The 27860-nt window shown below is 44.6% G+C and overlaps 1 protein-coding gene across 4 annotated transcripts in view; it reads right to left on the reverse strand.

Moving 5' to 3' along the window:
- The window catches only part of col12a1b (collagen, type XII, alpha 1b), a 147135-nt gene that overhangs the window by 70504 nt on the left and 48771 nt on the right, over window positions 1-27860 (reverse strand). For 3 of the 4 annotated variants that reach the window (XM_030720899.1, XM_030720896.1, XM_030720898.1), the window contains 14 exons: window positions 26919-27062; window positions 25223-25395; window positions 22850-22979; window positions 18842-18987; window positions 17711-17840; window positions 16714-16850; window positions 12197-12326; window positions 11469-11608; window positions 9516-9648; window positions 9384-9404; window positions 7800-7939; window positions 1052-1181; window positions 692-831; window positions 243-372 (listed from right to left, as the gene is read on the reverse strand). In XM_030720899.1, the coding sequence (XP_030576759.1) occupies window positions 243-372; window positions 692-831; window positions 1052-1181; window positions 7800-7939; window positions 9384-9404; window positions 9516-9648; window positions 11469-11608; window positions 12197-12326; window positions 16714-16850; window positions 17711-17840; window positions 18842-18987; window positions 22850-22979; window positions 25223-25395; window positions 26919-27062 (1824 nt within the window). The remainder of the gene's footprint in view (window positions 1-242; window positions 373-691; window positions 832-1051; window positions 1182-7799; window positions 7940-9383; window positions 9405-9515; window positions 9649-11468; window positions 11609-12196; window positions 12327-16713; window positions 16851-17710; window positions 17841-18841; window positions 18988-22849; window positions 22980-25222; window positions 25396-26918; window positions 27063-27860) is intronic. The other variant, XM_030720897.1, reaches the window with a different exon arrangement.

The raw sequence follows: 27860 nt of genomic DNA on the forward strand, positions 1-27860 counted from the left end.
AAACATGAGTACTTTCAGATTGTAGGATCTTTTTTACACTTCTAGTACATGCTGAAGGCAGTACTCCCTTTTCTCAGTACTTCACTCCTGCTATGGAGCCACTGCTTTCTCAGATACCATCTGCATCTCAGCTCCCGCTGAGAGACAACAGGCCCAAGGTGTAATATGACTGGTCCAGATATGAGGTTATGTTGTTTCATCAAACACATCAAACACACTATAAATACCTAAGATATTCTTACTTGTCTTTCCATTTTCAGACATCCTCTTTCCATCTCCGGCACCGTAAACCGGCACCAGGGTCACCGTGTAGAGCGTGTCGGGCTGCAGGCCGCGCAGGGTGGTGGTGGTTGTGCCCGCCGACACCGTTTCCTGAGTTTAGCAACAGATTGCACAGATTAGCTGCTTCCACACAACCAGAGGACTCTGAAGCAAACACGCAACCAGAAAGAACTGTGAAAAATAACTTAAAGATTAGGTTAATTTCTCCACCGCAGCTGTGAAACATTATATATTTATCTGTAGTTGTTTTCAACATGCAAGAAGCATCGTTACAGCATTGTGAAATGTATGTGAGCGCCGGGAGTCGAGTTTCTCAAACCACATCTAAACGGTTTAACAGTGTCAGACATGTTGAAACAAACGTGTGACTAACTCAAAGTCACGGCTGACAGGAAGCTGTCAGTCCTACCTTGGTCTCATCTCCTCCGGCGGCGGGAGCATAAATGACTTTGTACTCCTTCACTCGGCCCTCGGCGGGCTCCCAGCGCACGTTCAGGGTGGTCATGGTCGGGTTCAACACCTGCAGGTTCCTCACTCCGCCCAGAGGCTCTGAAGGAACACAAACACAGGTGAAGTGAGAAAACAGCTATTTTTCTTTTTTTTAATCAAAGAACGTGTCCAACTGAAAAATCATTAGGGAAGTAGCTTTCACCATAGCAGGACTTCTTCTATCAGTAACAGCAGGTATTTAATTTTGCACTCTATAGAACAGTTTTGACTTTGTTTCTTGCAACAGTTTTTGTCTCTGGATGTGACGTTAGACGCTTACTGGTTCTTCCCTCCTCAGAGATGTCGCTGCTGGTGGTGGTGGGATACACAGCTGCGACGCTGACGGAGTACGGCGTGTCGGGCTCCAGCTTCTGCAGGATGATGCTCGTCTTCTTCCCTCCGACCTGCACCTGTTCACAGGAAACACATCAGCGATGCGGCACTTTAGCAGAGCCGAGCGGCACGTGGCTGAGAGCGCCGCAGCCGGCAAACACGTTGCTGTAACCCGTTAACATGGGTTTACACGTCCCTCAGAAAACTCCTCGAACACTCGGCGAAATTTAGCATCACTAATCATGGAAGTTCACGCTGTGTCGAATTCAAGACGAAAGCTTAAAGCCAGAGTTTTCAGCTTCACGAAGGTGGAGGTTTTTTTACCTGCTCGTAACTCATTCTTTTAGTCACAGTCGTGGTAATACCTGTTTGCTGCTGGCTGTGAAATGAAAATGAGATGGTGCTTTTATAAGGTTGCTGCAGGTGCAGGAAAGGAAAAAAATGGGCCATTTTAGCCCACTGCTAGGTGGCTGCTAAGCAACATGGTGATGCCATGACAGCTGATATAGACAAGAACCTTCAGGGGCCTAAGATGAGCCCGTGTGCCAAGTCTGGTTGTCCAGCTCCTGATCATGTGATGCAGATTCTCTGCTGAAGGTTTATGTTTCATATGCAGCCTGTTGATCTGCGTCTGACTAACAACAGCAAATGAAGCCCTGCTGCAGATGCAGGAGCACAAACTGAGCCCTAAATGATGACTCAGACACCTCCTCTGCATGTGAGCGTGCACAAAGCCTGAATCAGAAGGGAGGAAAAGAGGACCTTTTGTAGCAGACTTTGTACGTGTTTTTCTATGGAGCTTCATAACTGATTCGTTTTGATTGTCATAAATGCCGATATTAAAGAAGACAGAAGAGAAGGCATCGAGAAGAGCGTCAGCGTTTTGGAAATGTAGAAAACACCTGCATGAAATTTAAACAAAACAGGAGCGTTTTTCCAGGAAGTGATGGACGCGATGGTGACGTAGCCGTCCCTGCCTGAGGAGGCCACAGACACATTATGTCAAAGTGCAGAACAAACAGACTCAGGACTCATTCATCCCAGCTGTCACTGATCCTTTAAGTGACTCAGTATGTGTTTAACGTTGCTATTTTATGCTGGATCCTCATATCTTACTGTGCTCTTGTGTTGTATTTGTTGTATTATGGTTTGCTTGATGGTTGTGTGATTTCTGCTGATCTCTCCGAGATAATAAAGATGTCCTCGATATTTGATCCTTAATGATTCTGATTCTCTATCACAGAAAAACGAGCGCATCCCAAAGTTTCCTCTGGATTTCTGCCCCTTCGGCAGCCGCGTGACTCCAGACAGAGTTGGAGGGTATTGAGGACGGACGGGCCTACATCTATTAGTATTTGTATTTTTGGTTATTGGTTGCAGCTGGTCAGGTTGAAATATTCAGAGAGCAGTGAACGTGCACAGCTCCACCTCCTTCATGTGGAAAACTACCGCAGCATGAAGCAGGTCAGGGCCGCTCGTGGCATGATGGAAAAACACCGATTGACTTATTTATTAAAACAGCACGAGTTTGTTTGGCTGCGCTGTAAACAAACACCAGCTGATCTTCGGTGGCCAGTGTTTGAGGCAATGTGGCGTTACCGCCGCTGGCCACAGGTGTCGCCACATCGGCGCAAGCCTCTCAGCCTGTGACCACTTATCCAAGCTCCGCCCCCCCAAAACGAAACGACAGCCTTCAAACGCGCTGCAGTTCTCAGCGTGTCGTGTGTTGGAGCCGCTGCTTATCAGGACACTGTCAGGAAAGTATTAACATCATTTAGGCTCATTTCTCTGAGGGATTTCGAATCCAAGTCAACTGAGAAATCCTGAGCAAACAGCTCAGCTCTGCGGTCCATCACGGAGTGGATGCAGCACTGTAAACACATTCACAGAGGGCATAAACAGTTTGCAGTAGCTAAGGGATAAATTACTCGAGGAATTACATCCCATTTACATCAGTATTTTAGCTATTTGGATGTTTTTTTAATTCTGGTAAACCTACAGGAGGTCAGCGTCCTGTTTAGAGACTGCTGAGTGTGCTAAAAAAACATTCAGTGACTCCTGTTGGTGCTGAACCTCTGACATTGTTTATTTTTAGCAGAGAATCTTTCAAATATGCTCATTTTTCTAACACGATGTTCAGTAAATGATCCAAACCTCTAAAGTTTCTCTCTGATGAGCCTCAGTAAGAAACTGACAGTAGATGATTAGCAGCAAATTTATTCCTGTTGGCTGCAGAACTCGAATCCTTAAAGAGAGGAGCCGTTTGCTCCCTCACACTCACTCTGCTGCTGCTTTCAGCCTGTAATCTGTTTGATATTCTTCTTCTTTCGTAAGATCAGCTGTCTGTGATTGGTCACATGCTGCCGTGAACTCCCTCAGCCGCCCGATGAGCCAAGGCTGATGTTCGGTTAGGTGAAGCCCGATAAGGAAAAGATCTCCTGGACATGATCTTGGTTCATTACAGATCCCCGTTTTGATTCTATTCATATGGAGCTTTTTTCCCCTTCCTGTGTGATCGTCTGCTCCTCCCTGATTATTTTCACCTGCCTGTAATTGTTTCCTCCTGTTTTCTGCATTTTGTCCCCTTTTTTTTGATTTCTGCATGTTTGAACATTTGTTATTTATTTTGTAACCGGCAGTCATCTCATTCCTCATCACTGACCAGGCTGAAAGGACAAATATAAAGTTCAGCCTGCGGACCTTCAGTATAAAGCTGACCTATTTTCTCTACTCTGCCATATGAATAACTGTGGCCCCACTTTTTCACCCCGTTCCCAAACTCCAGAGGAAATCCTGAGCTCATCCCTAAAACAAACATCCCGTCTGGCATCACATGACTGATGCTGAGAACAAGGCCACAGACGGCAGCGTGACACCAGATGCTGACATCATGCCTCGGCCCCGACACGCTGTTTGGGGGAACACTGTCATAACATCTCAGGGACGCAGTGACCCCCCCTCAGATTCTTCTCATACTGCCTGCAGCTTCTTTTCAACTCTTTTCCACTGCTAATATCTGCTGAGTCAGCGAGTGGGAGCATGATGTCAGCGGTCAGATGTGGGACTCCTCAAACTCACCCACGTGCTGCAGGATGTTGTCACTAACCAAATGCTGGACAACTCTTTGATGGAGGAGCTCAGAAACTGACCTCCTGTAACCATCAAACAAACTTTGTGCATCTCCAGATGAAATATTAAAATCCGAGTTGAACTGTAGATGCAGACTCACAGAGCAGAACTGAACTTAAAGGTAGTTTATTGTGAAGTGACAAGAAATAACCAGGAAGCTATGCTGGAAAACTACGGAGCAGGGAGACGCACAGCGTGGGTAAACACTGACAACAACACAACAACAAACTAAGGAACACTGGGACCTTAAACACACACACACATACACCAGGTAATCAGGGCCAGCTGAGGAAGATGAGGCACAGGTGAACAGAACTAAAACAAACCAGACACAGGAAGCAAAACACCAAATACACGAGATGAGGTTTGGTGAAATAAAACAGGAAGAGAGTGAACAGGAACGCAGATTTGACACATAGGGAGGCGGAAAAGATGGGAACAGGGCACAGAGACAAAACACATACATACAAGGATGCAGATGAGTGACATGAGAAACATCAGAGAGGAAGGAATCAAATTTAATTAAACCCAAGAACATGACTGATAAAGAAGGCCTGAAAATACAAATACAAAACCTATAAAGCCTCTAAGCCAGAGACAAACTAAGAAACTGGAGAAATGAACAAACACAGTGACTCAAACCTCAAGAACCCAGAAACACTGGGTACAGGCCCGGGACCACGACAGCTTCCTCTTGTTCTCTCACTTGTTCTCTCTACAGTGGCCCCTGTAAGCGTTGGCCTCAGTAGGAGGTGGCCCCTGTAGGAGGTGGCCCCTGTAGGAGCTGGCCACTGTAGGAGTTGGCCCCTGTAGGAGGTGGCCTATGTAGGAGGTGGCCTCAGTAGGAGGTGGCCCCTGTAGGAGGTGGCCTCTGTAGGAGGTGGCCCCTGTAGGAGATGGCCTCTGTAGGAGGTGGCCCCTGTAGGAGGTGGCCACAGTAGGAGGTGGCCTCAGTAGGAGGTGGCCCCTGTAGGAGATGGCCCCTGTAGGAGGTGGCCCCTGTAGGAGGTGGCCTCAGTAGGAGGTGGCCCCTGTAGGAGGTGGCCTCTGTAGGAGTTGGCCCCTGTAGGAGGTGGCCCCTGTAGGAGGTGGCCTCAGTAGGAGGTGGCCTCAGTAGAAGGTGGCCCCTGTAGGAGGTGGCCTCTGTAGGAGGTGGCCCCTGTAGGAGGTGGCCTATGTAGGAGGTGGCCACTGTAGGAGTTGGCCCCTGTAGGAGGTGGCCTATGTAGGAGGTGGCCTCAGTAGGAGGTGGCCCCTGTAGGAGATGGCCCCTGTAGGAGGTGGCCCCTGTAGGAGTTGGCCACTGTAGGAGTTGGCCCCTGTAGGAGGTGGCCTATGTAGGAGGTGGCCTCAGTAGGAGGTGGCCCCTGTAGGAGGTGGCCCCCTGTGGGAGGTGGCCTCAGTAGGAGGTGGCCCCCTGTAGGAGGTGGCCTATGTAGGAGGTGGCCTCTGTAGGAGGTGGCCTATGTAGGAGGTGCCCCCTGTAGGAGGTGGCCTCTGTAGGAGGCGGCCCCTGTAGGAGGCGGCCTCTGTAGGAGGTGGCCTATGCAGAAGGTGCACCCTGTTGGAGGTGCCCCCTGTAGGAGGCGGCCCCTGTAGGAGGCGGCCCCTGTAGGAGGCGGCCCCTGTAGGAGGCGGCCCCTGTAGGAGGCGGCCCCTGTAGGAGATGGCCTCTGTAGGAGGCGGCCTGGGAGAAGAAGGCTCTGATTTCAAACTTACTTTCACAGGAAGAACCATCCACAGCAGGATGAGGCCAATTTTAGCTTAATGAGGTGTGACTACTTAATGTAAATATGTTAACTTTTTCTCTTACTTCATCATATACTTGGAGGCATATATTGTACGTTTTTGTGGTATTTTAAAGCTTTAGTTACTTCTTTAAATTATCAATGAAGATTAAGATCGTTAATGTAAAACAGTAACCTGCTAAGAATTGATGTTATATGTCTTTAGAAGCAGCCAACAGTGATCAAATTAGCTTAGCTGCAATATTAGAATGATGTGCACATTGACCCAAATACATGTACATAGTTGTGCATGAAGAATACTTTTACTTTGGGTACTTTATGTATATTTGGATGCTCAGTTTTTAGTGATTCCCTGTAAATCTCTCCTGACTGCTTCCTGGTCCACCTGTGATTTGAAGCCGTTTTCACAGAGACTGAGACTGACGACGATCTCGTCTTCTTTTCTGGTCCAAAGTCGTTTCTCGCTAAACATTTATTCGTGCTGCATTTATCGGAGGGACGTGAGTTTGAGTTCGTTTTGGATTTATTGATACCAAACGGGACTCTGACTCTCAGCATCTCCTCTGAATCAAAGCAAACTGCCGGGAAAGCGTTTTTGACTATGAATGATGATTTAACGTTTATTAGAAACACGTCTGAGATTCCTTCTTTCTAACGATGTGTTTTATTCCTGAGAATGAGGACGCTTCTCTCTCTGCACTGTTTTATGTCTTTTTGCTCATTTTTATAGATCCTGAAATCACGCCTCAGGAGACAGAGCAAACGCTCCATCAAATCCAGCAGCTCATAATTGATTTGTTTCTATAAGTGCTCCGGGACTTGTTTCACTGACTCTTCTGACAGATTTAAAGCTCCACATCATCTTGAGATTTTCACTGATTTGTCAGTGAGCGGCTGAAACGAACTGGAGAGCTTCCCAGCGGTCGAAAAGCCGCACAGCTGGGAACCACCGCACCCCGACAGCAGAACAGGCCTTCAGTTTGTAAGAACAGGAAAGAACACCCGGAAAAGGAATTCGGCCGTGTTTGCGATCCCTGGACAAACAAACAAAACACGAGTGGGTTCCTGAGACGGCAGAGAGGGGCTCGTTTTCTCGTAAATGTCAGATTTACTAAACAATCATTGAAGAGCAGCCATTTTGGGTGTAAAAACCTGAATAAACATTTTAGAAATCTCTGAAGTCGCCTTTTGTTCAGAGTCAGTGAAGCAGGTCCAGCAGCGGTCTCCTGATACAACCGAGAGCCAAGCGGTTAAATCATAACGGCCATATTTCATGGGAATTCTGCTGCTTCGTGCACATTTACTACACATTAAATTATCAAATGAAACTGTGATACTGAGGTTATGTAAACTCAGTGTGAACTTCTACTTTCTAAGACTCAGACAGAGAAATCGCTCTGCGATGTTGGTGAATTTCTCTACTAATGCAGAGAAACCCTTTTTATTTTTAAAAAAGGGTTTGCACAGAAACATGTAATAATTATGGATAATTATGTTGCCTTCTGCACAGACGCTTAATGAAGACGGACAAAAGTGAAGCCAAATTATTCTGAAACATGCCTTTCACAGAGTCTCGCCCGGGAACAAGTGTGTGTGTGTGTGTGTGTGTGTGTGTGTGTGTGTGTGTGACTCTCTGATCTGGTTCAGATCAAGGAGAGTCTCATTTTTTTTACAGAGACTCTTTGATGTGCTCTCCTTTCAGATTTTCCCCACTGTAATTGAATTTAAACAAACTGACCAAATTTAAGGTTTCAGGACTCGTTTCTCTGATGTGTGTATCCTGATGATGCCGTCGTGTTCTCATATCCACAGACTTACTGTGAGGGGCTCGCCGCCGGCGACCTGTCTGTAGGTGATCTTGTAGTTCTGGACGGGGCCGGAGGCGGGCTCCCACTTCGCCGTCAGTGTGGTGGTGGTGGCGTTGAAAACCTTCAAGTTTTTGGGAGGCGCAGGAGCCACTGGAAGGACACGGGAAGGTAGAGTGAGATATACAGCGCCCGTGTGTGCGCGCGTGTGTGTGTGAAAGGAGGGGTGAAAATGATGATGATAAGGATGATGAGGAAGATGAGGATGATGGCAGTGATGACGATGGTCCGGGAGCTGGAAGGGTTCATTTCAGATGGGAGCAGCAGAGTGATGAGGTTTAAATTGGTTCAGAGCGGAGCTGCAGGTCAGGAACTGCTCATTAATGCATTTATCATAAATATGGAGTCTGAGACTTAATGACGCACATTTACTGGAAAACTGGGGCTCCTAACAAATAAAAACAGGAAGTAAGCAATAACAAAATATGAGTTTATGACTAATTATTTCAGGCAGGAACTATGACAAAGTAGTGGATTATAAGAAGTAAAATTATGGCAAAAACAACAGCATAACTGTGCGTTTTTAAATAATTAACTCGGAAACATCAAAGCAAAAGTTACACACTCACATATTTTTTTAAACATAGTGAGGGGTGCTTAACATTAATTTGGGATTTTAATGATTAACCGTGTTGCAACAAAGTATCTTTGGGCTTTAGATAATAACACATTTGGAGATGATAACATTTAGCAGAAGGCTGAAAAACAAAGCAGATCTCTGAAATCTTCTTCTTTTTTTTTTTTGAGTCTTTGGGATTAAAGCACATTTTTGGTAACAGGTAAATGTGGGCAGGCTGTGCAGTAAAATCAGAAAGACTGACTGAGGTCGCTGACCTGCATCTCCACAGCAGAACCTCTGAACAACAGCGTGACGACATTAAACTGATGACAAACGTGATGACGTGATAAAAATGACGTTATAATGTGAGATGAACAGAGATGACACAACTGGAACCAGAACTCATTCACACTGATGGAGGTCTGCGGAGGATGACGTGTTACGGCTCAGTTTTCACGCTTCTCGCAGTTGAAGCCCTGAATCTGCGTTCACACCGCAATAAACTCCACATCTGTGCGCCCCACATCTGGGGAACACTTTAATTGAGCCGTGTATGATATGATAAATATCAGTGAATGAAGTAGTTCAATAGTTTGTAATTAGCTTGTCAGCAGTCTTAAAAAGTGCTGTCTGAAATGTGTCATGTCTACCAACAGTAGACTGAGTAAAGCTCAAAGTGCCCAAATGTAAAATGTAACCAACACAAATGAACTTTTTTCGGTGTTTATGAATCGTTTACCGTTCTGATTAAAAAAGAGCTGAGAGCATCTTTTCTTTGGTTGCTCTCCCTCAGCTGAGTTCTGTAGTTGGAGAGTTGTGGTGTGAACGCACAATGAAGCACTGAAATGAAGTGACATGCAGTGAAGAAAGAACCGAAGAGGTTCTCGTTAACATCGTCCTTCGTGGCCACGTTACCGTTCCACACACAAATCATGAACAATACAATGAAAAGGAAGCTGTCCTCCTCATATGACATACCGGTCACTGGAGGCTTTAACACTAGAAAGAGACGTTGAGAAGACAAGAGTTACTTTAAAGTGAGACACATCTGTAAGAGTAACACATCGTGATGTTTGTCGGAGGCCGATCAGACGCAGGGGGCTTGCTTACATGTGCGTTCGTCTCCCATCAGATCTTCGCTCTCGGACTCGTCGGGGTAGATGGCGGTGATGGTGACGGAGTACTCGGTGTCAGGGTCCAAGTTCTCCAGAACGTGGGTGGTGTCGTCTCTACTCAGGATAGCCTGGTGAGGGTAAAACAGCACAGGAGTCTGTATCTGTGTGTATCGCAGTAGTTTTGGTTTACTATATTTGAACTTAGCCTCTTGAAGCCAAAACACTGCATTGTGGTGGGTAAAATGTAGTGTGCAGCATTGGGCACACAGTGAGAGCAACAGCTCCCTCAAAGGTCATTAAATCAGAGGTTCAGCCTCAGTGGAGAAGCCTTTCACAGCTGTATGTTTTAACCTGCATCGACTTCATTTCATTTGTGCTGATCTGTGGGCCCAAAAACAACTTTGGAGGCTGAAGCGGGAAACAAAGGGAGCATTATTACTGCTTTGTTTGAACTGGATGTTTTGGCTTAACTCTTGGAACGCTCAGTAACTCCGTGTTGAGGAGTCTGTGAAAGCATAATGGATTGTTCTCGAGACTTTTTTTTCTTTGCTCGTCAGAATGACAGATTAATTTTGGATTCAAACAGTTTCACATTAGAGGAGCAGGGGAAAGCTGGTGGTTTTACTCTGCCTGAGAAAATCTGAGCAGCAACCTCAGCGGCTGCAGGTGAGCCCGAACGCCGCTACGAGCTCAGGCTCCAGTTTTAACGAGAGGAAGGAAAGTCTGCTGAGCTACAGGCTCATGGAGCCCCTTCACTGGATGAGACAGCTGAAAGCAGATGTTTATCACCGCTGCAGACAGATCGCGCTGTCTAAGCAAAGCTCATTTGCATATTTCAAGATAAAGCACTGAAGCGGATTTATTTACCCAGCTGCTGATAACAAATGCAAATGTAACACGAAGAAAAACAAACGCTGATATGATCAGGATAGACGTTAACGTGCCAGGTGTTTTTGGTTTTTGACGTTTCGAGACTCCTGAGGAACGTTTGAGTGATCGTTCGCCTTTTCATAACACACTTTTTCCCTCTTCTCTTTCCCCTCATCGCCAAATTAACTGCACCGCCCCTCCCTGAGCCGAGCTCTGCTGGAGGTCTATTCCTGTTCTTCCTCCCCACATCACCAAGTGCTGCTCGCTGGTGCTCTCTCTGATATTGCTTTCTGTACCTCACAGTATAGAAAGCCTTGACAACGATCATTACACATCTTCAGAAAGGTTTCAGAAATAATTTGCGTGTATGACAAAAATACACAGAACTGTTATAATTTTAGATGTTACAAGGATGGAAAAAAACAACTAATATTGGGATGATATCTGGGATAATATCCTTTAAATACGAGGCTGCATTCTCATATTTCATTGTAACATTTTAAAGACATATTCATGTACTGGCAGCCACACTTGCATTTGCTTTCTTAACCCCGAACACGTTTGATGTTAGTTATTAATGTTTCTGTGTGGTTTGCTATGAAAAAGTAATTATCCCACTCTGTTATCTTAGTTATCCACACAGTTGAACTGAGTGTCGGGGACGTTGGGGGTGTCGTGTACGCTGTGAGCTTTAAAAGCTTAGCCTAAAAGTGTGCTGCACATGAACAAGGCTGGCAAAAGGTTGTAAAAGGGGAGAATGACAACTGAATCGCTTTTTGGACTGGTGCCTGTAAAACCAAAAGAAGTAATAAAGCACTTGAGCGTGTTGAAAAGATGAGAGCCTCAGCCAAAGCACTCGGCACTTCGACCTGTATAAACAGTGTTATCAGATGGTTTATATGTCATCCTTTAACAAGCAGACACACACGCGATTGTTCTGAACAGGCCTTCAAAATCAGATGTCGCTGCCAAAACATACTTTGTATTCACTGATGGACGGACCTGATCTGCTGCGGTCTCATTTGAACTCAGACATTTCAGAGACGCGGCCTGGCTGGTCACACTATCGCCAACTTACATACTGGAAGTCGTTCGCCCCCTTCTTGGTCCAGCCGATGCGGTACAGGGACACATCCGGGGCTCCGTGTTCCCACGTGACTCTGAACGAGGTCTGTGTTACCTCAGAGAACTGCAGGTTCTTGGGCGCAGGAACAACATCTGTGCACGCCGACCGAAATGAGACAGAGGAGGTCTGAGTGATGAGGCGGCATCATGTGAAGACTGGCTTTTTTAACATTATTACACAGAGATAAAAACACTTCATATTAATTCATCAATATAAACCTGCACATCATGTGAAGAGTTTTTACTGTAGGCCAATATGTGTGTTTGCTAAAATGTGTGATTCCCGTTATGTGCTTGTGTATTTGTGTTTGCGCGTGTCAACAAGAGCAGTCGGAGTCTGCATCCCTTCATCATGGCTGAGCTTTTTCTTATTTCAGTTTGATATTTTGGTCTTCTTCAGCTCCATATTCACCATCCTCTGTCCAATACACCAACCATCCCTCCTATAAAGTCATGAAAAAATGATTTCCCCATCTCACAGTGATAAATAATCCTTCTGAAAATTCCCAGATCCCGGTCTGATCTAAGATAGGCCAAGTCCCTCCTCTTTTTGAGTGATCCTGCTAACAAACAAACCTTTTTTAGGATGTTTTCTCTCGCTGTAACTAGAAGTAAGGCATCTGATAACTTTTTCTTCAGTGAGTGCCGGATAACCAAAAGAAATAAAAGGTAGATTCAGACCTGTGATGGCGCTGCCGAGCATCGGAACCGCGGGGCCCTCGTCGTACACCGGGATGACGGCCACATCATATTCTGTCTGGGAAATGAGGCTGGACAGGTCCAGGGTGGTGACGTCGCCATTAACTTCAACCTGCCGTAGGTAAAAATAAAGTCACTCACAGGGCAGACACCAGCATTTAGGCCCACAGGGCGTTTGTGTCCCAGAAGGTTGAGCAAGTCATCTACAAATCTGAAAGTCAGTGGTTCAATCACCACTTCCTGCAGCCTGTTAAACTGTTCTCGTGCCTGATGGTTAAAAAAAAATGCATGAAGTGGTGGATGTGGCTGAATTTCTAATGCATTCAAAAATAGAAAGCTAAGAAAAAGGCATTCTCCAAATTCTCATTGCAGATTAGCTGGAAGATGTCCATTAATCCATTTCTCTATGAGAAACCAAACAGCGAAATAATGAAGCATAATTCCCAAAAACTGTTTCCTCTGGTGGCGGAGGCTGAGTCGGTGCTCACAGACTCCCGCGTTAAAATGTTCAACTTTACAGCAGAAATAAACACGTTTGTAGCCGGATACAAAAACATTTGTGATCTCTATAGCTAATTTATATATTCTTAATAACTTCATTACATTATGCACTCATTTCAGTGTAATTAAGGCTTAAAGTCTGCTTTATTAGAGGCATAGCCGCACTGGCTGTTCCCACAGCTAAAGCTAATCTGAGTCACTAACTGAACCTCTAGATCATGTTTGTGCATTTTAATACAAACGTTTGATAAATATTACAAAGGTCTGTGCAGATAATTGTACTAACAGCCATTTTCTACTCCAGATTTGCTGGGCAAACATGTAGTATTTTATTAGCAAGTCTTAGTGCTAATTAGCAGAGATCTGTGTCTCTGTAGTGCAGGTTTCCAACCAAGCTAGCTAGCTTAGCCCTTTTAATACCACAGGGGTCACCGGTGACCCTGACCCCTGTGGTAGTAAAAGGGCTAAGTAATTACTTAGCGCTCCATAATGTGGTCTAAAAAAGAAGATGGTGACTGCGTCGTGCTAAAGTCGAAGCTTCAAAACACAAGCGTAATAGTGACTCCATCCATCATTTATATACAGTCTGTGGGTTCTCTGTAACAGGGTCCCTATAAAAACTAAAAACACTGACGCTGTGTGGTGAACAGCCGTTAAATGGACGTCAACACTTGGTTCAAAGTTTGGTAAACTTTAAATGTCATAAAACTGCCCAAAAAGATAAAAGCAAATTTTTACTTGATTACACGAGGCCTTGTGTTACTGAGGAGCCACCTCGACAGCTCCATCTGATTTATTATGTGATCTAGTTGAGACGGTTTATGAAAGTATGCTTTAAGTTTATGAGTCTGGTGAAAATATTTACCATCTGAGATGAAAGTAAAGAACGTAAAAGATGCATATTTGTAGGGTCAGAGAATGGTGGGCCATTGGATAAATCAGGGCAAAGCTTTGACGTGTGACACGCAGAGACATGCCTCCACAGTCGGAGTTTCCATTTCAGGAGAGAATTACGCGAGGACAAAAACTCAGCACTCAGCAGGCATAAATCCAAATGTGTGGGCTTCCTCTATAGAGACAAGAAGCCTTCAGCAGTAATCCTTAAGAAGAGCTGAGCTGCTGCACGTCATCCATCAGAATTTTCTGGAAGCGTCAGGTGTCTACGGACGGCACCTTCAGCTGCCGAGTCATCCCAGACTGTTTGTCCTCTGCTGACATCCAAGTGAGAAGTTATGAGGACAGAGTGGAGCTGGGATGATGGAGCCAGCGCTCCTCTGCCAGCAGACTGCGTTTCTCATAACCTCCGGGCCAACAGTGAGGAGCTGCGCGGCCGGTCGTAACTCATCACTTTCCCAGAACAAAGATATCTCTGCCGAGTAAAACTTTACCCTTATGAGGCTCTCTGTGAGGCTTTATTGTTCAAGGCCAACGCTCAGTGACCCCGCAAACAATACAAAGCATTTTCAAACAGACATCTTTTTATATGGTGAGGGAGTTACGGCTCATACGTGCCAGTGGAAAAGGTCACAAGTGCACTTACTGAGCCTGATTTAGAAAAACTGGACATCATGCTTCTACTTACTGATCAGGCAGGCCCCATCTTATCTCAAAGACCTCATAGTATCATATCACCCCAACAGAGCACTTTGCTCTCAGACTGCTGGCTTACTTGTGGTTCCTCGGATACTTAAGAGTAGAATGGGAGGCAGAGCCTTCAGCTTTCAGGCCCCTCTTCTGTGGAACCAGCTCCCAGCTTGGATTCAGGAGACAGACACCCTCTCTATTTTTAAGATTAGATTTAAGATTTTCAAGATGACCCTGAACCATCCCTTCGTTATGCAACTATAGGCTCAGGCTGCTGGGAGACTTCCCATGGTGCACTGAGCATTTCTCTTCTACTCCACCCTTTACACTCCCCGTGTGTTAACAGGCCACTCTGTCATTAACTTTGTGTGCACTCTCCTGTAGTTTGTGTTTGGTCCTGTTTGTTGTTTGGGGTCTTCTCTCTCCTCTTTACCCCTCTTGCTCCAGCCTCTGACGGGGACGGTCGCATTCTATCTCTCTCCCTGCCCTCCCTATCTTTCCTGCTTGCTGTGAGAGCGTCTCTTGCACACTGTTCGAATAAGAATAAGATTGAGAGCAATATGGATTTGGCAAACTGGGCCTTCAAGACCATGGATCGAATTTTTTCCACTATGAGATCTGGGAAAGGGGAGCCTGCGTGTCCGAGTGGAACAGACCCGGTTGGATACGTCATCGACTCTTGGAGCTCGTGGAGACCTGTGTGCTTCTCGGCCCTAGAGGTGGAAGACGTGGAAGACGCTTACATATTTGGCTATCTGGTAGCGGTATCTTTTCTGTTTGGGCTTGGAGGATACCTGATTTACCGTGAAATCAAGAAAACCTGGACGGCAGTTCGACATCTGCAGAGGCTGCCGACCCAGGTGGATGGGCTGACCAGAATGGTACAGACTCAGACTCAAAGCCTGATGAACCTGAGCCGTAGACTTGGGGAGTAGCAGGTGAGAGGGGTTCGATCTGGAGATAAGGTACGGTTCTGCTCAGTGAGGACGGTAACTAATGAATTTGGATTATTGGATTTATTGAATGGTTTCCCAGTGAGACTGAAGGCTGTTGAAAAAACAAGCAGCCTGTTCCAAAACAACACCTGCATTATCAGAATTCGGCTCCCTAGCCGGCCTTGGCTGGCAATCATATCTCTCCAGAACTATGTGTGAAGGCCGCTATCCCCCTCAACCCTCTCTGTGATTTGTGAAGCTGGATCTGGTGTACCAAGGCTGCTGATGAACTTCCATCACTATCAGCAAACTGTTTGCCTGGGAGCTGGCATCTGGGCTCCACAATGCCCCCACCCTCTCGTCTCCGTCTGCGTCCCCTCCTGACCCTGACCCTACCCACCATACTGCTATCCCGGCTTTATATGTGCAATATGCTTTTTGCTGAGGTGTTTTTTGGAACCTCGTAAGGTGTTCTTTATGAACACAGTATGAGATGATTTTTTTGAACCTAACTATCCCAATGTATCTCTTTCTGTCTCTCTGCTAAAGGTAGCGCCGTTGTGAAACGGTTGCATGACCTCAGACATCTGTCCCCCCCTGTCTGTGTTATGTTTTTGTTTTAGATGGATGTTCTGTTAACTGCAATTTCCCCATTTGTGGGACTAATAAAGGCATTCTTGATTCTTGATTCTTGATTCTCACCCACCACCAGCTGTGATAAATGGCTGCCCTGATCCTGATTATGCTGGACGCCCCTTCCTGTCATGTGCCTAGCTTCCTAATATTGTAAGGTCTTCCCCTTATAACATAAAGGGCTGAATTGAAATATTGGTTTCCAATTGAATTCACTCTGAAAACAAATTACCCAAAGACAGATTTTCATAAGCTTTGAAAGCTAGTGAAAAACTAGCCACTAGCTGCCTTCCTACAGCTGCTCGTAGTCCATGAGGTGCTGTATCATCCAGTCCTAAACTTTTCCTGCTACTCCAGCATCCTTAAGCAGATTTTTTGCTTCCTCTTTCCAAGTGGAAACCCATTATTTCCTTTAATGAACGAACGCCACTGAATAAGGTGATGATTGTCTATTGAAGCCACATACTGGTGCTTTCTGTGGGACTGATATGAATGTGAGCCATTCTGGGCCAAAACCATTTGAAACAATTGGTTATTATTTTACCATGATTTGATCTACAAATTATAATTTTATATGGTGGAGGCTGAATAAATAGTTTTGTCCAAAATCTAAGCAAATTTAATTTATAAAAAGTTAAAACCAATAAAATCAGTAAATCCTGACATTATGGAGCTGAAACCTGAGAACATCTGATGCCTTTGATTAAAAAACACTGTTGTTTATCAGCTGACTAATCAATAATCTGGACAAATGTATAATAAACCACCACCATGAAATATATTGATCATAACTCACTCCATCCCTCAGACGGTTTTTCATGCATTAATCCTGCACAAGAGCCGTACCTCTTTCAGTTCTCCTTGTTCTGGTTTGTAGGTGATGATGTATTTGATGACGGGGCTGGGAGCGGCATCCCAGTTGAGCTTCATGGTGCTGTGAGTGACATCAGTGATCCTCAGGACTCCTCCAGCTGGCCTGGGCACTGAGGGAGGGCGAGGAAAGGAGACTTTAACCCTCCTGACTGAAGCACAGAAACATCTCATCGTTCTCAGTATTGATGTGAAGACATTAAAAGATGCTGGCTGACACTGTGAGGCCAAAACTCACAGAGGGGCTGAAAAACAGACAGCAGCTCATTTTGAAAGAAAGAGGTGCTGCTTTGGTTTTGCATCTGTTTCCAATCCATAAGCTCTCAATCCAAAATGTGGGAGACGCGATCCAGTTCTTATAAAACAGCAGCTGACACAAAATAAAACTCAGCAGCGTCTTCCCTTTCCTGAAACCACCTCTGAGAAGCAATAATAAAATTTACCAACTTTTTGGATAAAGTCTTATCAGTGTGCTGCTGAGCACTGATTAGTAGCTATCTATGCCTGTTCACTGCAAGCTAGTTCTCTGATAACTTAGCAACATGCCATCATCTAAATACAGTCATTTTTTTGTCCCCAGAAAATCAAGATGGCGACTGATATAAAGCTAAATTGGCTCATCAGCAGCACAGAGGCTCAGTGTTTAGCACTGCTGCCTTACAGCAGGACGGTTCAGGGTCCTTCTGTCGCAGCTTTTGTGAGTTTTCTTTGTGCATCTATAAACTATTAACCAGCTAAATAGCATTAGCTATCCAAATATGGTGACCTCTGGCCTCAGAGACTGAACATGTTGCTGCAGGACATTTTTTTGTTCTCATGACTGCCTAATATCCCCCAAACTAACCAAGCTTTATCTAACCTCACCTGCTCAGTACTTGGCTATGGAGGTGTAATCCAGCCACATTATCTCAGGCCTTAAATATCCACAGAGATCATGTTTTAGACAGAAAAAAGTCAGTTTAGCAGTACGTACAGGTGACTCCTGTCCCCCCCAGAGGCTCGCTCACAGCTTCCCCGTACAGGGCGTGAATTCTGATGTTGTACGCCGTGTTTGGGATCAGCTGCTCCAGCTGGGTAACGGTGACATCTCCTCCGACACGTAACTGCAAAGGAGCACAGATGGGTGGAGACCGCTGAGATTTTTAAACAGCCAGAAGCTGATGACCACACCGATTATCGGGTACCACTGTCCAAATATTTTTTTCTTCTTTCCAATCACACATTAAATGCACAAACAAGCAAGAAAACTGAGAAATTCAGCATAAAATGGGCTTCGCTGTATTTTTTGTCAAATAATATGCTGTAAAGTAAACGAATGCTCCCCTCTGCTTCACAGTTGAGGCGCACATAGCCTGCTTTCCAGTACAGACCACCTCACTGTACATTTAATCATCCCTTCAATTTTCCACAGATGTTTAATCGCAAATGTAGGTTAACACCAAAGAGGCGTTCAGCTCCATCCGTGTAGCATCTGTTCTGTTTATATCATCCTGATGACTTCAGGCCATGAGCTAATCCTTCCCATTACCCAGCGTGTCTGAGGGCTCTGCTCTTTTGCAGGCCTGGCCTGAGCCGGGCTGCAGAAGGCCACTTCCTCACTGTAGCCACATCTGGAAGCAGTGAGGTGATGCAAGCAGAAGACGTCTAATATAAAATAAATGTGGAAATCCTCAGCACACAAATAAAGAGATGTGTCGGATTTGTGCCGGTCTACGTGCAAGCGTTCCTGTGTTGTGGTGGATTTTTCGCATTGTGGGAACACTATGATGTTTACTTTCTCACATTACTGGGACTGGGATCATAATTACTGGTCCACAAATACTGCTTGCACACCCAAACCACTGTAAGGGACGAGCTACTGGCATTTTAAGGTGATCTAAAAAGTGCACGTTGCTCCCTTAAAATTAGATTAACTCATTTTAAAAGGTTCCTTAAAGTGGAGCCATGGGGCCTTTCCTTATTTCATAATGTTATAATAATATCTTGATAAAAAGGACAACACAATTCAACAACAGCAAATCACTGATGTCTGCGCAGACGTCTGCACATCAAACAACCTCCCATGTTAGCAATGATGTTAGCAGTGATGTTAGCATGCGCGTACCTCCCTCTCCAGCTGAGGCTCAGACGCGTTGATGGATTTGTACATCAGCAGGTAGCCGGTGGCGCCGACCACTGCGTCCCAGCTGACCCTCATGGTGAACGGGGTCTCATCGTACACGTTCATGTTCTTCACTGCGTACAGCGGCACTGAGGGGGCAGACACAGCCCTGACCTTTCAGATACAATATTTGGAGGAGGTTTTGGCACAATAAAAAGATAATGATACAAACAGGCCCAAAATGTCCCAACATGATCACAAAGCTTCTGTTTTTAAGGATATTGATGGGGTCTCATTTTGGGGTTTCTTTTTGCTTTTTTAGATGTCATGTAAATACAGCTACCCAATTTCCTTCATGGAAATAAAGGGATATTCAGAAGATAAAACCAGGTTAAGACACAAAGATATTTACAGAAAAAAATCTGACCTCCTGGACGTGCACATGTTAAAATAATTTATATTTGAGAACGGGCTTTTGTTTCCAAGATAATTAAATCCAAAAGTCTGTTTAAATTTTTAAAAACCAAATTCATGAAAAACCCAGAGCGCCTAAATACAGAGCTGCAGTTCCTCTCATGGCCACTGGAGGCTTCAAAAGTGAGCCACTGCTCACGGACTTACGTGTTAAAATGTCCAGTTTTACAGCAGAACTAAACATGTTTGCAGCTTTGGTCTCCATGGATATTCTCCCTTCATAACAACAGTACGGCAGGTGAACTCATCCATCTGGGCAGTGGATTAGGGGCACGGCCACTTTTTGGCACAGGCAGCTGTCTGCGAGGCTCATAGACAGTATAAAAAGTGGATTTTCCCACAGGAGGTCAGCATTGGCTTCACTTTTCAGACTAAGAAGCTACATCGATTATTTGGGTCTGGCCTGAGGTTTGGCCTCACCTCCGCTGAACTCGGCCTCTCTGATGCATTTGTGCCTTTTGGAGAATTTTTACTGGAATTATGTGACTAATACAATGGCCTGCTTTGTAGTACAAACTGTACAAGAAGTGTGTGCTGTGTGTGTGTGTGTGTGTGTGTGTGTGTGTGTGTGTGTGTGTGTGTGTGTGTGTGTGTGTGTGTGTGTGTGTGTGTGCGTTGTACCTGCACAGTTTATGGTTAGCTGCTTTCTAGCCAAGCTAACTAGCCTCAGCTGAAAACTTAGCACTCTGGTCTCTCATCAAAATAAAGTTTCTCCTAGAGTCAACCATCTTTTATTTACAGTCTATGGTAATTACATTAAACGTCAGCCTAAATTTTTTGTGCAATATTGGAACCAGAGGAGAAATAAATATATACATAAATTTGTCAAAGTAAGCTTGGAGGACGATGAATATTTCATGCTCTTACTTTGAAACTGGATGTACTCTTTTAAGCACCCATAAATGTGGGATTTTTGTCTGTCTTTGCACCATAAATCACACCTCCTGACTGTTCAGCTCTATGTGGAGATCAGTATATAGGTCACCCACACCCACACCCTCTGTGCACTCACAGTTAAAGGAGGATATTATGACCTAACCCGGTGTTCATTTAATTATTACAGTAAATGAAGCCACAGTGATCTGACAGCTGCTGGCTGCCGTAAAACCAACAACAACAAAAAAGCCAGTTATTGTTTTATGACAGTGGGAAGCAGCTCATTGTAAAAATCAATCTCACATTTGAGCACAAATAAAGTGAACAGTGAAGGACAAATAAGCAAATAAAATCACTTAGAGCCGTGCCCTTAACACATTGTTAAATCCTATCAGTTTATCTAAGATACATGCAGACTGCAGCCCTGATTAATTTTAACTACTGTCTTTATTCTGCCCACTTCGGACTAACATCCGCTCTCACCATTGCATCATGGGACTGTTAAACAGTTTTCCACCCTGGATCAGATGCTAAATATATGTAGTATAAACACAGATGCTGGACCAGATATGAAGGCGGGCAGAAGACTTCCATCGATGTGTGTGAAGCAGGATAATGAGCAGAGAAATCAAGCTGTTTATCTCACAAACCATATGGAAGAAATAGAACGCTTTCCCACAACCATTAAACACCACAGAGCAATGATGCTATCGGCCTGCAAACCTCCTCTACAATCATGGCTTTGAACCCAAAGGGTGACTGTTGGTAACATTTTTAAGGGTCTTCATGCTCCTTTGGGCCGAAAATTCAAACCCAATTAAATCCAAAGTTTCCAAAAAAAAAAAACACTGGGATGAGCAGGTACTGTTTATTAGACATCTTAGTTACACAAAACACAGACAAAGACCAAGACACAGACAGTAACATAGTTACTGAGATACACACACACACACACACACACACACACACACACACACACACACACACACACACACACACACACACACACACACACACACAGAGAATAAGAGAGAAACACAGAGACAGAGAAAGCTGCAGGAACAGGAAGAGTAGAAGAAGAGGACAGGGACTGAAGTTAAAAAGTAAGAAGTGAAGTAAAAAAGACTGAGTGAAAAAGTGAGAAGCCCAGACCGAGGACCTTGTTTTATACCCTTAAACATGGTGACTGCCCACTTGCCTTTGACATCCTTATTTACATAAAACAGACCAATAACCTTTGAACTCCACCATTTATACTCCTCACTCTACCAGGGGTTAATATAAAAGACTCCTTCCCGTGTGAACCTACCTCCCCCAAAATACTCCCACAGACAGCGGTCCCAACTCCCACTCATTAGGGCAGTCTGAGTATACAAAATTTATTAATTATATTAAACAAACCCAGGTGGGTCTACAACCCCAAATTTCAACGGCACACTGTTAGCAACTTGAACTTTATTAAAAGGTGATAAAGTGTTACGTCAACAGTGAAGCTGGTTTTAGCAGGAGCTAAAAGTGAGGCCCTGACATCCAAGGAAGTCAACACAACAGGCCTCAGTCTCATTAATCCAGTGTGTGTGAATAATATAGGTACTAATAAATGATATAGAATACCAGTGTGTGTGACTAACATAATTGGAGATAAATGAAATAAAATACCAATATCAGTGATAAAAATTGCCAACATGACCAGTGTGAAGCCGTCAGGAATAAAAACTCAGCTCTTCTCTCAGTGGTCAGTGAGGTGTTTTGAAATTGGGAGAGCAGAGCAAAATCCTGGTTAACCCTCTGAGGTCTAAGTTACGTTATATGGAAAAAAACACGGGGCCACCTGCACGTTACACCTACAGGAGCCGCTCGGCCATGGAAAGCCACGAAGCTCCCGGTGCAGTTTGTGTGCTGATGTTAACCAGGAGATTCAGAGCTCTGCAGACTTTTATGCACTATGTGCCTCAGCAACCCTGCTCTGCAACTTCAGGTCTGACACTTTGTGTCTGAGTTGCTGTGGCTCCTAAATGTGTCCACGTTGCAATCAGGAGAAGAAGAAATTTCACAAAATTTCACAAGGCAGACTGCATTCAGTGGGACTGAAAACACCTGAATTTAAAGAATAGGTGGTGTGGCCCAGTAGTTTTGTCCGTACAGTGTAGCATAATTAGGCTTAGGACTGGAATCATGACCTGTGATGATGCTTTTAAACCACGGAGCCTTCTGTGGGTGCAAACTTTAGCAAACCACCATCAGTAACCTGCCTGCAGTGGATCTACAAGGTCGTATTTATTAATAAATAAAAAAAACAACTAGAAATCTGAAACAAGTCAGTTATCAATATACCCACCCAGCTGGACACAAGCAATAATAGTAGTAAACAATATACAAAAGGATTGAAGCTCATATTCTGCGTTATCAATTTGTTTACATAATAAACCATTTTAGTTTGAAAATAATCATTATCCCCAGATCTTTGAAAAGGTTTGGAAACATCTCTCGAACTCTCACCACTTCTGCCTTCATGAAAAACAAGACGACACTTTTTATAAATGAATAATCTCACAGGCGACTCTCTCTGGCCCTCTCCAACTGTCCACACACCCCAAAGCCCACAACATGTTGCAGCAGTGACAGAAGAGGAAGGTGCAGAGGTGAAGAGGAAACACTCACACGTGGTCTCGGTGCCCTTCAGAGGTTCGCTGCTCCGCTCGCCAACCACGGAGTAAACATTGACGACATACTCGGTCAAGTGGTTCAGGTTCTGCAGCACTACGGTGTTGAGCGATCCGTCGACCATCAGCTGAAACGATACAGAGCCGGTTATCATTCTGTGGCCAGTGAAATTCAACCTTACGTTCCTGCACCTCAGGAAGTCTCACAGAAGAGAGCATGGGATCAAAAACCAAAGACCTCTCACACCAACAGCTGGGCTCTTTGGGACGTCCTTAGAGGTTTCAGACGGCTTTTGTCTTCGCACCGTTGATGATTCTGCTGACTCTGTTGTGCTATGTTCGTGAGCTGATGGGAAAGTCCTCATGCGGGATGTTCAACTTGGCTTCCAAACAGTGTCACATTCCTGCACTTATTCTGCTGGAAAATCAAACCCAGCCGAGAAATAACAAACAAACACAGAGGCTGCGACTTCTCAGGCTGGTGGAGAAAATATCTCCCTCTTATCAGCTCATGTGCGTCTGTAATTGATTAAGCTCAGCCTGTTTCCAGTGGATCCCAAGCACAGTTTTTCTTGACTCCACTAGCGTGACCTTTACCTTAATCTTTATTGAATCAGACACTCGAGATGATCAAAATAAGATGGGAGACCAGCTCATATATTCCTATAATTTACTGGAAGCGAGCATAAAGAGATATTTGTTTGCTGTGTGAAGCCAGGAGTATACTTGCTCGCAGAGTCATGAACCCTGGCTTTGGTAGAGCCACATAAACTAAAGTGAGTTTGAGCTTCAGGAGCTCACGCTGATGCTTTGAACACTCACATCACACATCATGTACTGCGCTACGGTGGGTTAAAAACAAGCTGATGGCCATCAATCACAATGTTAAATAATTTAAATTTAAGTTGGAGCCCAACTACAAAAAGACTCTACTGCCTGATTATCGTCAGTAGAAATAAATCCCAACTTTACTTTGTTTATTGTGTATTTTTTTCTAAAAATGAGAGAGATTCTGTAACGAGAGCTGTTCAAACCCACACAAAAAGAACAATTACACAGTTTTTACAGTATAATCACTCCCAGCGTCGGCTTTCAGGGGCAAAGCTCACCGAGCTGCATCTTTAATTAGTCTATGTGGGTCTTTGAGGTTTTATCCGGACAACCTGACTTTAATTAAACCAAAAGAACACGTCAGCTCACTGCACATCCTCGTTTCTTTATTTATTTAATACGTTTCTGTTTTTCCCATATATATTCCATATGCACAGTGATATAGGAGTGCCATCTCTTGCAGTGTGCTGTGGCCTCTGCACAGGCCCTCGTTGTAACAGGCTGCTTGTAGTTTTCAGTTCCCTCTCTTGTTGAAGTGGCTGTAAATCATAGCAGGTGAGACCTGCACTCAGTACTGTACAAGCAGTCCAGTGTAAACCTGCTAAAGAAGAGGGGAGGCGCCCCGGCCCAGTGGGAAGTCTATAGCATTAAACCAAACGGATCAGAGGAGAAATGTTTTCAGAACCATGACAGGATCTGTCGGCCCAGAGCCAGTAAAAGGCCCACTGATGTGTTTCTACTGATTACGCGTAAAGCCAATGTAGGTTCAGCAAAGCAGCGAGGATCCAGGTTTCAGATCCTGAGGGCCACCTAAAGTGGAGCTCCGAATAAAAGCCAGACCAAGAATCTGCTTTTGTATGAGCGAGGGAAGGATTTTAGTGTTAGTCTGTTTTTGTGCGACTGTCATTATCTAAAATTCACAGGAAGCTGTGGTTTGGTTTGCTATAAACAAACAAAGGAATCGTCTAATTAAAAAAATAGGAGCCAAAGGGAATTAATAAGGAAACAAGTTGCTGTTTGATATTCAGGGAATTATCCAACAGCTGGCAAACATAAAGTTTACCATCACAGGAAGCACGCTGAGCAGATTCTTCTAATGAAGTCCTGTAAAATGCACCAATTATCTGAAGGTCTTTTGACCATTTAGAGCTGGAACTATCGAATGGATGCCAGACGATGATACAACCAGCACTTTATACCTAAACCAGGTGTGAGTGAGTATGTGAGGAGAAAGTATGGGGTACCGTCTCTCTCCTCATTTATTTTAATCATGAATCGAAACAGTGTGTTCAGCATCTATGTTAGCGGCTGTGTCAGTTTAACTGTTTTAGATATACATATGTATAGAATTTTTTTATTACTATTAACATGCTGTCTTCATGATGGTCCCAGGTTCTTGTAAAGTATTTGTTGAGTTTTAATCCTCCCGTTTCCTCATCCCTGTCTAACTTAGTTTAGTTATGAAGTCCATCTTATTCTCATGGCTGGAGCTGAAAGCTTTTGTTCTCTGGCTATAACATGAGGAAGAGCTTCATCTCACCTCCTCGGTGGGTCCTCCAGCCGCCATCATGTAAGTGACGCGGAAGTTGTCCACGGGGCCGCCGGGTGGCGTCCAGGTGGCGCGGAAAGAGCTCTGTGTCACCTCTGAGGTCACCAGGAAGACGGGCGACTCCAGCGGCTCTTCTTCTTCTTCTTCTTCTTCATCGGGTTCATCTGAAAAGAAACAGCACCGAGAATGTGACCCAGCATGCCGAGCGTTCTGCTCTTTGACCCCTGCTGCCACCAATCCGCCCTCGCTGAGCTCGCTCCTCTGACAGCCAGGATCCCGGCCCGCTGTATTTTTCAGCTGCTTCATTTAAAAACCGGTTTTCTCCGGCTGGGCTGTAAATCGTTTCCTCCTAAAATTGATTTACAGACAAAAAGTTTGTCCACTGAGAAAGTTTCCATCAGACGCTTGGATGTGTCGCAACGTCTTTTAATGGCCTGAAATAATCGAGACTGTCAGGCAGAGCTGAGTCAAATATATCTACAAATTGATCTTATTTTCCTTTAATCATTCAGCCAAGTCTGGATAATCGTGATTTGTGGATCATAAAACACTTGAAGTGATTTCTACGCTCTACTCGTCAGGAGTCATCAGTTTCATCTCTCGGGGTAGAAGCAGCTGTACCAGTGAAACCAAAACTTTACAGCAACGTTACAAACTGGTTTTTACTTTTTTAAAACTTGAGTTTTAGATCTTCAGCTGAAGCTGGACCGTTTCTCCATGTTTGTATGTAATTGTATTTGGTCATACCAAGCTTCAACCTCTGGGTGTGAGGTACCAAAAACTGCAGTTCCACTAATGGCCACTTGAGGGTGAGTGAGTCAGTCCCCATAGACTCCCATGTTAAACCCACAACTTTACAGCAGAAATAAACACGTTTACAGCCTGCTGCGAAACACCTCTGTGGAAAGTTTCTCCTTTTATAAAAACTGCAGAGTTCGTTAATAATTACATAATTCGCTCGTTTGGATTTAGTTAAGGCTTGAAGTTAGGGGCGTGGCCACTATGGCTAGCAGGAGGATCCAGATGTGAAGCAGTTATAGCTGCTAGCTGTGTCTGCTTGGATTCACCTCCACTAATTCAAGTCACTGAGATGGACGTCTGAAACAGCTTTGTGCTGTTGGTGCTTCTTGGAGCATTTTGATGGAAATCTCTGGGAAAACTGGGATTGCTGTGCGGTTAATTGTAGGAAGTCTGTACTTCAGTTTTTGTGAGGTTGTCACTCACAGCAACACTTAGATTAAGGTTAGGTCTATGGATGCACCTCGATAACCTTAAATAGCTAAGATTACCTGATTACTCATACACATTAAGCTATTACTTAACACTAATTCTGTGTCAGTGTGTTGAGCATGTACAGTTTATATAGGTAGTAACTTAACCCTCTCATCCAAATGTGGTCACTGCTGACTCCAAAAACTAAGATAGTGAGCTAAAGTTGAAGGGTCAAAGTATTCAGAGTCCACAAACCAATGACTGGCATCTACGAGCCAAAAACATTAATAAATCACTACAAAATGTATTTAAAGAATGGAAAATGTCTCAGAAGTATTGTCCAGATTGGCTGCACAGCAGATTCATTTAACCGTTTACTATCAGGATTCAAAGTTTGGCGGCTCTGGGCAGCCTTTGGAAGCCCTGACCCATCTTTAAGCTGGTTCTGATGATGCTGCAGTGGCTCTTTTCCTACCTCCCCTAACGCTGTTGCACAGGTTGACGGTGAGTTCATCAACGATGTCCAGCAGGAACTTGAAGTCGTTGACGTTGTACATGTGAATGTCGTCTGGGTCAGAGGCGATGGACCTCAGCTCGTTCTCGTCGGCATTTTTTACACCTGTGAGGAAAAACGTACCGTCAGGTCAGAACCTCAAAACGACCTTTCAGTGTCTTCTTGGTGAATCGGGAATCAGCACGCTTTGAAAATCAGCATTTAAACTTCAGCTGCAAGTTTGTACGTGCAGCTTTACTGACTGAAATGCAGAAAACTCAACGTTCAGTATACACTCAGCGCCACCCTATAAGTTAGGAAATTAGACATGGTTAGGAGGACCTGCTGAAGTTCAAATGAAGCACGAGACTGAAGGAGACAAGAGGCTGAAGAGGCTAAACTGCTGACCTAACAAGTGTTTACAGAGAAAGATCCAGAAAGCAGAATTCAAATAAAATGATGCTTTAAACAAGAGCTAGACCAGTGAGAGGTACAGCTAAACAGGTAAACAGGTAGCACCAGGTGAGCATCATCATCTGGTGCAGTCACAGCAGCCGACAGGACCTCATACGTGCAGCAGCCTCACCAGAAGCAGACTTTCTCCTTCGTACTCAGAGTCACGAATCGTGTCAGAAAGCGTCTCATCGTGATTCTTCCAACACAGCCCAGACTTCACGTGTGAAACTGAACCTGGATGCAAACTCCTAACAGTAACAAAGAGCTCTTCCTGTGCAGCACGTACAGAGAAACTGGGATTTCTTTACACAGTCGGCTATCGCTGGCACAACACGCCCGCCAAGTGAAGGCAGTACAGCTCTAAATCACTCAGTTGTGTCCCCGAGCACGCTTCCAGAAACTGCCTAATCAGAAGAAAGTGGGTTCTAAGGCACAGGAACTAAGACGCTGCTGCATAAAGGGCCAGTA

Source organism: Archocentrus centrarchus, chromosome 24 (assembly GCF_007364275.1).
Source record: "Archocentrus centrarchus isolate MPI-CPG fArcCen1 chromosome 24, fArcCen1, whole genome shotgun sequence".
NCBI lineage: Eukaryota > Metazoa > Chordata > Actinopteri > Cichliformes > Cichlidae > Archocentrus > Archocentrus centrarchus.